This window comes from Boleophthalmus pectinirostris, unplaced genomic scaffold (assembly GCF_026225935.1).
Source record: "Boleophthalmus pectinirostris isolate CB_2022bp ecotype Guang Dong unplaced genomic scaffold, ASM2622593v1 HiC_scaffold_1, whole genome shotgun sequence".
Lineage (NCBI taxonomy): Eukaryota > Metazoa > Chordata > Actinopteri > Gobiiformes > Gobiidae > Boleophthalmus > Boleophthalmus pectinirostris.
In genome coordinates, this window is record NW_026570970.1 from 39,627,900 (window position 1) to 39,640,652 (window position 12,753).

Here is a 12,753-nt window from a genome sequence, read left to right on the forward strand (position 1 = left end):
CAGCAAGCTCCCCCACTCGCTTAGCTGATGATATGGCAAGTAGAAAGAGCGTTTTTAAACTCAGGACCCGCAGGTCCAGGTCAGACAAAGGCTCAAAAGGAGGCAGGCAAAGTGCCCCGAGGACAACCTGCAGAGCCTAAGATGGGAGCAAACAACGCCTGGAAGGGCAACGCCTCCTAACACCTTTCAAAAACTGTGTTGCAAGGGGATGCGACCCAGGGGTGAGCCCATCACACCGCTCATGAGCCGTAGAAATGGCAGCAAGATATCCATGTAAAGTGGATTCTGAGTGCCCCTGATACAAAAGGTGCTGAAGGAAGGACAACACCATAGTCATGTCACAGGACACAGGGTCTACACCAGTCCTGTGGCACCACCCAGCAAACACGCTCCACCTACACCCGTAGAGGCGTTGGGTGGACTGTGCCCGTGCGGCCTGTAAGGTGTCAACAACAGCCCTGCTCACCCCAAGAGCATGCCAGCACTGCCGTTCAAGGGCCATACATGAAGATTCAGGACTTCGGGCCGAGGGTGCCAGATTTTGCCTGTCCCTGGGACAGCAAGTCCTTTCTGTTTGGGAGGCGCCATGGTTCCCCATCCAGCATCTCGTACACCTCGGACATCCAGGGTCTCTGCGGCCAGTTTGGTGCCACTAAGAGAACTCGTGCCTGGAACAACCTCACCCTGCCAAGCAGAGCTGGAAGGAGAGGCAGTGGAGGAAAAGCATAAAGCACCCCTGGAGGCCAGTTCTGGCTCAGGGCATCTACCCCCAGTGGTCCTGGTAGGCCGTTCATCGAAAACCACAGGGGACAATGACTGTTCTCCTCCGTCGCAAATAGATCCACTGAGGCCTGACCGAAGCGGCACCATATCTGATCCACCACCTGGGGGTGTAAGCGCCACTCGCAGGGATGAGGAGCGCCTCTGGACAGCAGATCTGCTGCAACATTGAGGAGGCTGGGAAGGTAGAAGGCTCTCAGAGACGTCCTCTGACTGGGCCCACAGAAGGAGCTGGCATGCTCTGGCATGCAAAGACGGAGACTTCAGACCGCCCTGATGATTGATGTAAGACACCACTCCAGTGTTGTCCGTTCGTACCATCACCTGCTTGCCCCTCACCACTGGGAGGAAGTGCTGCAGTGCCAAACGAACAGCCTCCATCTCGAGGAGATTGATGTGCCAACTCTGTCGTACAGAGTCCCAAGTCCCTCGGGCAGTCCTGCCTTCGCACACAGCTCCCCAACCCATCTGGGATGCGTCGGCAGTTATAGTGACTCGGGCTGCCCCAAAGCCTAGGGGAACCCCGTCTGCGACAGCTCTGGAACCCATCCACCATGTGAGGGTCTTGAGGCACATGCGGGACAGGGTTACCTTCCTCAACCTGTCCCTGGGCATGGAGAGCCTTTGGCACACAAACCACCTCTGAAGTGGTCGTGTGTGCAGTAGACCCAGAGGCATTGCCTGGGAACCTGCAGTCAAAAGACCTAGCAGCCTTTGGCATTGCACAGCAGTAACAGTGCATTGAGCAAGGCAACTTGCTATGCCTTCCCTGATGGCCGTCACCCGCTTTGGTGTCAGGCAGGCAGTCATTGTGACTGAGTTCAGGACCAGCCCCAAATATTCCACCGAACTGCTCGGGACAAGGCAGCTCTTCTCTGCATTCAGGTGAAGACCTAAGGAAGTTAGATGGTCGAGAACGACTGTAGTGTGCTCGCGAGCCATGCTTGGGGACGGAGCGCACACCAGCCAATCGTCCAAATAGTTCAGCACTCTGATACCCCTCCTCCGGAGTGGGGAGAGTGCGGCATCGATGCACTTTGTGAAAGTTCGAGGAGACAGTGACAGGCCAAATGGGAGCACATTGTACTCATAAACTACACCTTGGAATGCAAACCGCAGGTAGCGACGATGACCCGGATGAATGGGCACATGAAAATAAGCATCGCGTAGATCCACAGTTGTGAACCAGTCGCCTGCTCAAATGGCCTGAAATAATGCTGTCACTTTGAGCATTCTGAACGGAAGAACCTTGAGGTACTTGTTTAACCTCCTCAGGTCGAGAATGGGGCGCACTTTGGGACAAGGAAATACGGGGAGTAGAACCCCTGATTTCCCTCCTGTGGATCCATTGGACGTATAGCCTTTTTGGAGAGTAAGGCCAAAATCTCGCTGGCAAGCACTTCTGAAAGAGACTTGTCTCCCACCTTTGTCCATAAAATGCCCCGAAAGTATGGAGCGTGGAGGCGGAATTGCAGACGGTAGCCGCACTCCAGGGACTTTAGCTCCCATGGGCATGAAGTGCACTGGCGCCAAGCACTGAGATGGGTGCTTGAAAAACTTGACGCCAGCCGAAGTGTATAGTCATGAACGCTGGGCAGACTTGGGCGGACCCTGTGCACTGCGCTCCCGAGAACGAGTACGGACCCTCTGTCAGCCCATTCGGGGAACAAAGGCCTGTCTACCACCTCCAGAATCCTGTGAGGAACCCTGACCCACTGACTGAGGTCTTTGTGGGCCAATATGTCTCTCTGGGGCCATCCGAGGATGTGACCTAAAGAGCCCCTGATTGCGCATGGTTCGACTGCGCATTTGCACCTTTTGGGCTTCATCCAAGGCTGCCTCTGCAGCCGCACCAAACACATGACCAGGCGAAATGCTGGCCCCCAAAACAGCATCATGTTCCGCCTCTGACAAGGCCCTCTGGCTCAACCAAATGTGGCGCCTGGCCATGGTGAGATGGGCCAAGGAGTTACCCAGGACCTTGGCCTGAGCACTCGCTCCCTGAATCACCATATCCATGATGTTAGTCATTTCAGGCATGAGCTCAGATGGGCTCTTAGAATCCAGATCTCGGATCAGGTCCTCCATATACACAAGAAGTAGAGCATTGGTGTTTGCCAGTCTAGCAGCCATGGCTTATTGGGATGACGGGCGACCCGGCCCGAAGGGGATGCCCCAGCCAGGAGTGCAAATGAAGGTCCCACCTGTAGGGTCCCATCCAACCCATGCTCAGCAGCACTGTGAAGCACACTTAGTGCAGAGCGGGGAAGTAAAGCTTCTCTTGGCCGAGCCCACGACTCTTGGAGACGGGAAACTAAATCCAAATAGACGGGCAAAAGGGCATAGCCCTGGTGGCCCGAACCCCGATCTAATGCAGAAGCCTTGGGTGGAGATGGAGGAGCAGGAAGACCTGCAGCAGTGGCCGCTCGTGTGAGCAGGGCTTTAATAGAGAAGTCACACATCTCAGATGACGGTCCTTCTCCAGCAACATCATCCAACATAACCTGCTTCTCCTCGTAACCGTCCAACAAAGCAGAGGAGCCGCAGCCTGAGCTGCCGGTCTTACCCATGTTACGAAGCGGACAGTAAAACGGCATCAGGATGAGAAAACCTACGCAGAGGGCCTTGATTCTCCAGCAGCCGCTGTTGTGTAGCAGCCATGGTGTCCTCCAGTTGATTCTGGAGATAATCCACCCTGGGGTCATAAACGTGGTCATGTGCCCGTTTACCACCAGACTTCCGCGCCGCTTTACGGGGGGGAGGGGAGTCCACCTCCTGACCAGGTGGCAGCGTCTCCATAACAGTAACACAGTCCATGTGGTCACTATCCACCCCCGAAGCCATTTCGACACAGGAGATTCACACTAGAGGAGAATGAAGTCCCCTGTAGCACAAACAAATGAAAAAGAAGTTTATGTGCACGTATATTATATCATAATATTATAATTCAATATTATAACTCACCAAACTGCAACAAAATTGACACGGAACGCCAGGGGGGTACTACAACAAGGAGCAGCCCAAATCAGCGATGATCCGTGAACAAAATGGCGAAAATCTCAAGCCGCGCGGCATAAGCTCTCAACGACCAGGAGGATAGAAAGAGGGTGAGTGTGTGCACGTGCGTCATTCATGTAGGTGTAGCGCGCACCCACAGGTGTGTTTAATTTGGCATAATGCTCCTGACCCGAGGGTTGTAGTCGCGTGGTTACATGCTTACAGTTTCACTGAAATGAAATAGAACCAAATGAATCTCTTTGGAAAACTATGGAACTGAAATTCCACTGACTGTGATGTTATATTTTGATAGTGTCCGTCCATCTTTTTCAGATCTGGTATTGGAACTGATAGTTTTGTTTGTTTTTTTCCAGTCATTTAAGTCAGAAAATGTCTCAATCAAATATCTTTCATACATAAAATGATAGAAAGGAAGGAACTGTCACCGTGTACTGGCTCTGAAACACTGAACCTCAGTGCGACAGACCCACTTACATCTGTTATAAGAACTGTATTATCTGCACTTCCTCCAGACTTAAGTCGAGACTGTGACTATGTGACAACATTTCTACTGCTGTTTTTCTGCTCACCACCAACACTTCTGTAAGTAATATCAAACTATTATTAAATAATGTTTACACTTATTTGCTGAGCCCTTTGCAGTGCTATTTTTATGAAGTTATATTTGCAATTTTTATTTATTTTAGCAACAAACATGGACAATTGTGAAGATTTATCTCCAGAAATGGAGGAAATTAAAAAGGCGAGATGGAACAAGTTCAAGTGGCGATGCAAAATGGAGATCTTGTTTTGGCAGCTGTCAAGGGCAAAAACATCTTAGAAAAAAAGAACAATACAACAGTTACCATTGCAATCACAGGAGAAAGTGGCTCTGGGATCTGCGAGCGTCAGTGAGAGAACAGCAGCTCTGGGAGAACTAATACATTTTCCACTCAAACATATTCTGAATTGCCATACTTCTGAAAATCTGAAAATTAAATGATTTCTATCTCTATTCTGTCCTCACGATGGCGTCTCTACCAGGGCTAGACAGATAGCGAACATACAAAAAAGAGAGTCCACACGACCATATGGAAAAGACTTGTTTTTACGGACGTTTATTTCCACATTTGTCTCTTTGTCTTTTTCTTTTTTCCGTTTTTCCTTTTTTTTGTAAAACTGCAACAAACACACAAAAGATGTGTATTAACAAATCGTGCATGTTACGACAAAAATAAAAGCCCCACTACCCAGCCCAAACACAGGACGGAGCTAGCAAAGAAACTAGCAATAAGCAACACCGCGAATGCGCCAAAACCACCGTTCCAACCTTCAGATATTTATAACAATACAAGAAAACAATATTATAACACAAAACAAGCCAAACTTACGGACAAAGATGCCCCAAGGCCGAAAACAGAGACGTATTCTGTCAGACTGCGAACCGATCACGCTTGTAAGTGAGCACGTGCGGTAGAAAAACAAAAAACTTAAAACCAAAGGCGTCCACTAGAGGGCGGCAATCAACTTTATAACAAATAAAGTATTAAATGGGTCAACAGTACACTCCCCGCCTGGTATATTAATGAATATACCACTATTTAACCTTTATCCCCATTTTCAGACAAAAGTACAATTACATCAGTAACAGGTCTCATATACGTCTTAACAGAACCTTGTTTTACAATCTTGACTTCAAGTTTTCTTACCCTTTTGTCATCACTGGGAATAGCCTTAACTACAATACCAACAGGCCATTCATTACGTTTGATTTGAGTGTCTTTTAACAAAACAACATCACCCTCTTTTATGTTAGGTTTTTCTGCTTTCCATTTTCGTCTTGCTTGCAGAGTGGTGAGGTATTCCTGCCTCCACCTTTTCCAGAAACAATCGGCAAGCCCCTGAACTTGACGCCACTGGGCTTTGTAAAGGTCTTTGAGTTCAAAATTCCCCGGAGGTGATAACACTGGACTGGCCTTCTGAGTGAGAAGCATTGCAGGTGAGAGGATTTCCAGTGTTTCAGGATCTGTAGTCACAGGGACCAAAGGCCTGGCGTTCATTATGGCCATGACCTCAGCCATAAGAGTGACCAATACCTCATGTGTGAGACGACTGTTAGAGTTTTTCAAAAGTAAACTGTCGAGAATGTTTCGAACTAGTCCGATCATCCTCTCCCACACCCCTCCCATGTGAGAGGAATGCGGGGTGTTGAATGCCCAAGTGCAGCTTTGGTCCTGTAAGAAATTCTTGATTTCTGGATCTTCAGAGTTGATTCGCAACTCCTTACAGGCACCGATAAAGTTTGTACCTTGGTCTGACCTAAGGCGTTTGACTGGTCCCCTGATTGACAAGAATCGTCGGAGAGCGTTTATGAAGCTGGAGGTGGACATTGACTCGACAACTTCTATATGCACTGCCCTAGTACAAAGACATGTAAACATCACTGCCCACCTTTTGCTCTCAGCACTGTTTGACCTTGTGCGGCGGGATGTGACATTCCAAGGTCCAAAAACATCTAAACCTACGTAAGTAAATGGCGGGTCAATGGTAAGCCTATCAGCAGGTAAAATTGCCATTTTTTGTTCCTCTAGACGACCCCTTAGTTTCCTACATGTGACACATTGGTGAATTATGCGAGAAACCAGTCTTTTAGCCCCTAGAACCCAAAGTCCTGCGGTGCGCAGAGCACCCTCCGTAAACTGACGTCCCTGATGAGCTACTTGGTTGTGATAGTGTCTGACTAAGAGAACTGCTAAATGATGAGAACCTGGGATAATCAAGGGGTGTTTTTCTAGTTCAGAAAGATCTGCTGTTTGCAAACGTCCCCCAACCCTTAACAAACCTTCACTATCAATAAAGGGATCAAGTTTTTCAAGGGGACTGTGCGAGGATATCTCTTTTCCCTCAGAAAGTCTTTTGATTTCCTCTCTAAAGATCTCCTGTTGAACACATTTGATAACAACTGTCTTTGCTTGAGAGAGATCTGTGGAGTGTTTATCACAGTGGTCCGTAGGTATGACCTTTGAAAACGACCTTGCCATGTGAATGAGAGCTTGCATTCCCCTAACCAAGGATTTCCAGGTTGAGAAACGCTCAAATCTGTGTGAGCCAAGCTTGTTCTCCTTGACGTTTGTTGCTAAAGTGGTCACTTGAGGACGGATTTCCATGTCCACTGATGGATCCACAAGATCAAAACTTTCAGGCTTATCACGTTGCTCAGTATTGACCTTTAAGAACAGAGGACCAGAGAGCCAGGTTGTGTATTGCAGTTGTGATGCGAGAACGAGCCTGGTACCATGGTCTGCTGGATTTTGGTCTGTGGCCACATGATGCCACTGGTCGGGTGTGGTTGATCTGCGGATCTGGGCAACCCTATTAGCTACATACACATAGAATCGACGAGTGCTGTTGTGAATGTACCCAAGAACTATCTTACTGTCAGTATAAAAGTCGACAGCTTGAAACTCAATGTCACTTTCCTCGATGATTATCTGAGCGAGTTCGACTGCTAAAACAGCTGCGCACAGTTCTAGGCGTGGGACTGTGTGGGCAGAAGATGGCGCTAGTTTAGATTTACCCATCATATACCCCACATGGCACTGACCATTTGTGTCAACAACCCTGAGGTAAGCTACAGCTGCTATTGCCATTGTTGAAGCATCTGAAAAAAATGCATAGTTCCCTTGTTTGAGTATGTGACAGTGAAATTGGTACAAAGGGTCTGGGGATTTGGAGACCTTCAAGAGCAGTAAGTGATTCAGTCCATCTGGTCCACTCTATCTCCCTGTTTGTTGGTAGAGGTTCATCCCAGTCCTGTTGTTCTAGAGTTAGCTCCCTGTACAGTGCTTTGCCCTGAATTGTCACTGGGGCAGCGAACCCTAGGGGGTCATATAGGCTGTTTACAACAGAAAGTATGCCTCTGCGGGTAAATGGCTTAGTATCTTTTCCCACTTGGAATGTAAAAGAGTCATTTTCTAAGTTCCACCCAAGCCCAAGACTTCGTTGAAGAGGCAGAGGGTCCACATCCAGATCTAAATCCTTAAGATCTGCTGCTCGCTCCTCTAGTGGAAATGCATTAGTGACCTGACTGACGTTTGAGGCGATTTTGTGAAGCCGTATGTTTGATTCAGCCAGCATTTTTCTTGCTCGAGACAAAAGTTCAATAGCTTGGCTCTCATTGGACACAGAAACCAGTCCATCATCAACATAGAAATTGCGAAAGACAAACTGTTTTGTGTTTGAGCCGTATTCTTCCTGCCCTAGCTCAGCTGCTCGTCTCAGTCCATAGATAGCAATAGCTGGGGATGGACTGTTCCCAAATACTGGAACTTTCATGCGGAACTCTATTATTTCTTTGTTCAGGTCATTGTCTTTGAACCATAGGAACCTGAGATAGTTTCTGTGACTTTCCTTTACTCTGAAGCAGTAAAACATCTGCTCTACATCAACAGTAACTGCTACCTGCTCTCTTCTAAAGCGCAAAAGAACACCAAGCAGTGTATTGTTTAAGTCTGGTCCCCTAAGAAGAGTGTCATTAAGAGAGATGCCATTAAACTGGGCGCTTGAATCGAACACGGCTCGGATTTTGCCTGGTTTCTGGGGGTGGTACACTCCAAATATCGGTAGGTACCAACATTCTTCACCTGGTTCTAGTTCTGGGGCAATTTCTGCTTGGTCATTTGCAAAGATTTTTTCCATAAAATCTATGAACTGTTCTTTCATGTCTGGCCTTTTATCTAATGTCCGTTTCAAAACAGTGAGGCGTTTCAGAGCCTGTTCTCTGTTGTTGGGAAGGAGAGGGCGTGGATTACGAAAGGGTAAGGGCGCCACCCAGTGGTTGTCACTGTCCATGTACACCTCCCTGTCCATGATCTCAAGGAAGATTTTGTCCTCAAGAGACAAGGCTGGTTTATCGTCATCAGGCGTTCTTTGGAACACGTTGAGCCCTAGAGTGTCTGGCTGTTTGAGTAGAGCTGCCTCCATGTCACCGAAAACAACAGTTTGCAGTTTAGGGAGAGTGAATGTCTCTTTTACATGAATGGCGCTAGTGCAAGGCTCGAGGAAGGAAGTGCGGCCGTTTTGTAGAATGCTAGTTTTGTAAACATTCACTTTAGTCTGCTTGTGAGCTCTCCCCAGACAGATCTCACCCACAATAACCCACCCCAAATCTAGCCGCTGAGCATAAGGTGTGTTGTGCGGGCCATTGTACTGCTCGCGCACTTTGTGTACACTGAGAATGTCTCGTCCCAATAACAGAAGGATGGGCGTGTCTTGCTCTAGTGGTGGTATTTTACCTGCTATTGGTGCTAGGTGAGGAAAATACTGTACAATGTCAGGTGTGGGAATTTCACTGCGGTCATCTGGCATTGTATTGCACTCTAAAAGAGGGGGTAATGCTATGTGTGTTTGTCCATCAAGTGACGCAACAACAAAGTTGTGAGCTTTCCTACCTGTAGCTTCACTAATGCCTGCACAGGTTTTTAAAGTGTAAGTAGATGGAGCTTCACTAATGTCAAACAGCTCAAAGAAATCTGATTTTGCCAAAGAGCGATTACTTTGGTCATCTAAGACCACATACATTTTTTGAGCTTTGTCTGGGCGGTTTGCTGGGTACACATTCACTAGAGAGATTTTTGAGCACGATCTGAGTCCTTGTGTTTTGTCACATATCTCAGTACATTTAGAGGTGACCTCGGGAGATGAGGCATTGTCTTGCTCCCCGCCATGCTCTTGTTCCATCGCTTGTGCTCCCGTGGACCAAGGAGCAGGTCCAGGGTGGAGGGCACTAATGTGTCTGTCACTATTGCACTCTTTGCATTTAACAGCAACCTTACAGTCTTTAGCCAAGTGTTTAGTGGATGCACAACAACGAAAACAGATTGAGTTTTCTTTTAGATAAGCTTTCCTTTCATCTAAATGTTTTCCCCTAAACCCACGACACTTTGCTAGGGGATGTGGCTTGTTGTGCATTGGACAACGATCTGCTGGCTCATCTACTCTCTTTTCTTGACTACTGTTATTGGGTGTTACAGGTGTAGCCATAACCTCAGTTTTTCTAACTGACACTGTTTTGTTGTTACTGTAATGTCTCACTGGTTTGTCTTGTTTTATTTGACTTGTGATGCAGGTTGAAGAAAAGGAAAAGCTTGGATCATTTCGGGTCTTTGCTTGGCTGGAAATGAAGTTAACGAAATAGCTGAAAGGTGGAAAGGAAACATTATGCACTTCCTTATATCTAGAGCCATACGTGATCCAGCGTTCTTGCAGTCCATAAGGAAGCTTTTCTACAATAGGGTTTACTCCTCTGGCTGTATCAAGATAAGCTAAACCAGGTAAACGCCCCCCTGACTTAGCTAACTCTATCTCCATTAGGATGTCTCCTAACTCTCTGAGACGCTGATTGTCTTTGTTAGAGATTTTGGGAAAGTTCTCTAGCTTTGACAAAAGTGCATGTTCAATAATCTCAGGTGAACCATAAGTGTCATCTAATCTTTGCCAAACCATGTTGGCACCTGCGTTGGCATTGTGAACATAAGCTGACCTGATTCGCATTGCTTGTGGAGATGAATCTGGGCCGAGCCACTTTATCAGCAAGTCAAGCTCCTCTCTAGCTGTTAGATTGAGCTCTCTGGTAACATCCTGGAAAGAAGTTTTCCAGGCCCAATAGTTTTCTGGACAGTCATCAAACTTTAATAGTCCAGAGCTTACCATTTCTCTCCTAACTAGATATTTAGTGAGATCAGTCAGTGGTGCTGCTTCACAAGGGTAGTCTCTAAGACTGGATGTGTGAGACATCGGAGCAGGAGGATAACGTGTTTGGGCTCTGCATGGAGTGCTAAACATTACCTCATTCTTAACAAAGGAATTCGGTAGACTTGCTTCCCTGTAAGGAAGCGGGTACCACTGCGTTTGGTCAGGCAGAGGTGACGACGGTGCTCGTTGTGCTTTGGAAGATGTGACAGGCGGCTGCTGATGGACTGGAGGTTCGTGCTGAGGTTTTGGTGCATAGTGGGCCTGCACATACTCGCTGGTGCGTTGAGCAGTGTCCTGTGGAGGGATCTGGTTGAAGTCGTCGAGAGGGTCATTCTCCATCGCTGCTGCGGCCTCGTAGACTGCTGCTTCTGCTGAGGCTGCGGTGGCGCTCCTCTCTGTCTTTAGCACGTACAGATTAGCCTCTAGCTCTGCTTTACGTTGAGCTACTTCAGCTAACATCTTTTGATTTTCTGCTTCTATTCTAGCCTTTTCTTTCATCACTTGTGCTTCTTTAGCTGCATATTTGGCTTCTACTAGGGCTGCTTCAGCTTTAGCTTTGGCTTTGGTGGCTGCAGCACTAGCTGAGGACCTGCTTGATCTTGAAGCTTCTGACCTGGTCTCATATAGTTTTTGTGTTTGGTCCGTCTTGTCTTGCTGCTCCATCTTGAGTTGTTTCGTTCACAGTGCGATGGTGACAGTTGATCTTGTCTTAGCCCGCTGTGCAATGTCCTTTTACTATTCTGTCCTCACGATGGCGTCTCTACCAGGGCTAGACAGATAGCGAACATACAAAAAAAGAGAGTCCACACGACCATATGGAAAAAGACTTGTCTTTACGGACGTTTATTTCCACATTTGTCTCTTTGTCTTTTTCTTTTTTCCGTTTTTCCTTTTTTGTAAAACTGCAACAAACACACAAAAGATGTGTATTAACAAATCGTGCATGTTACGACAAAAATAAAAGCCCCACTACCCAGCCCAAACACAGGACGGAGCTAGCAAAGAAACTAGCAATAAGCAACACCGCGAATGCGCCAAAACCACCGTTCCAACCTTCAGATATTTATAACAATACAAGAAAACGAATATTATAACACAAAACAAGCCAAACTTACGGACAAAGATGCCCCAAGGCCGAAAACAGAGACGTATTCTGTCAGACTGCGAACCGATCACGCTTGTAAGTGAGCACGTGCGGTAGAAAAACAAAACTTAAAACCAAAGGCGTCCACTAGAGGGCGGCAATCAACTTTATAACAAATAAAGTATTAAATGGGTCAACAGTACAAACATTTAACTTAACCAGGATTAAACAATATGACACCTAACAGAAGGGTGGACATAATTTAAGGCAGCAGTGATCTCATATAAAAATAATTTCTCTATCAATAATATTTTTTATATGCTTAAGTAAACAATGGACTTTTTATTTTCTTTTAGCAGACAAAACAAAACATGTTAAGATTTCCTTGCTTCTCTACAACAAACAGTTGCTTATTCATGGAGACTTGGGCTCAACAGAGAATTTGAAGAACAAACAAGAATTTTTAGGATTTGGTTGCTACATTCATGTCGTTTTAAAAAGCATGACAATATCAAGTAATCCAAAGTATTCAGATTACGTTACTCACTTTAAGTAATTTAATGGATTACGTTACAAACTACATTTTGGGGTATGTAATCTGTAATCTGTAGGGGAATACATTTTAAAAGTCACCTACCCAACACTGCTGAAATGTGAGATGAATGGGATTTAAACGAAGAATGACTCTGAAAAAGCAGAGGCTTTTACATAAAAAAACACTGACATTTAACCATTTTTGCGAAGTTAAAGAAATTCAACACTCACCTTACGAAGAGCTGAGCCTTTCTCATATACCCTCTGTGGCCTTTTGCACAAACACTTTCAGTTTCAGCTCATGTCACGTGATCAGCCTGTTAGGTCATATCATCTGCTTGAAGATCCTGCTGTGACGTTAGGCCTTCTCACTTCTCAGGCATTTTGTTCCTACGTTGTTTTTGTTTTTTTAAGGTGGGGAAATTTTCTCTAGCACTAACTCTCTCTCTCTCTCTCTCTCTCTCTCTCTCTCTCTCTCTCTCTCTCTCTCTCTCTCTCTCTCTCTCTCTCTCTCTCTCTCTCTGTGTCTCTCTGTTTCTCTCTCTCTTTCCCTCTCTCTCTTGTCTCTCTCTCTCTCTCTTGTGTCTCTCTTGTCTCTCGCTCTC

General features: G+C 46.5%; 1 protein-coding gene across 4 annotated transcripts in view; it reads right to left on the reverse strand.

Annotated features, from left to right (window-relative positions):
• The window catches only part of LOC110162058 (NACHT, LRR and PYD domains-containing protein 12-like), a 75,173-nt gene extending 62,640 nt beyond the window's left edge, over positions 1-12,533 (reverse strand). For 2 of the 4 annotated variants that reach the window (XM_020926927.2, XM_055156851.1), the window contains exon 1: positions 12,380-12,533. In XM_020926927.2, the coding sequence (XP_020782586.2) occupies positions 12,380-12,405 (26 nt within the window). In that variant the 5' untranslated portion in view covers positions 12,406-12,533. Of the gene's footprint in view, positions 1-12,251; positions 12,301-12,379 lie in introns of all 4 variants that reach the window. The other 2 variants (XM_055156790.1, XM_055156841.1) reach the window with 2 other exon arrangements.
• Between the last annotated feature and the right edge of the window lie 220 nt (positions 12,534-12,753).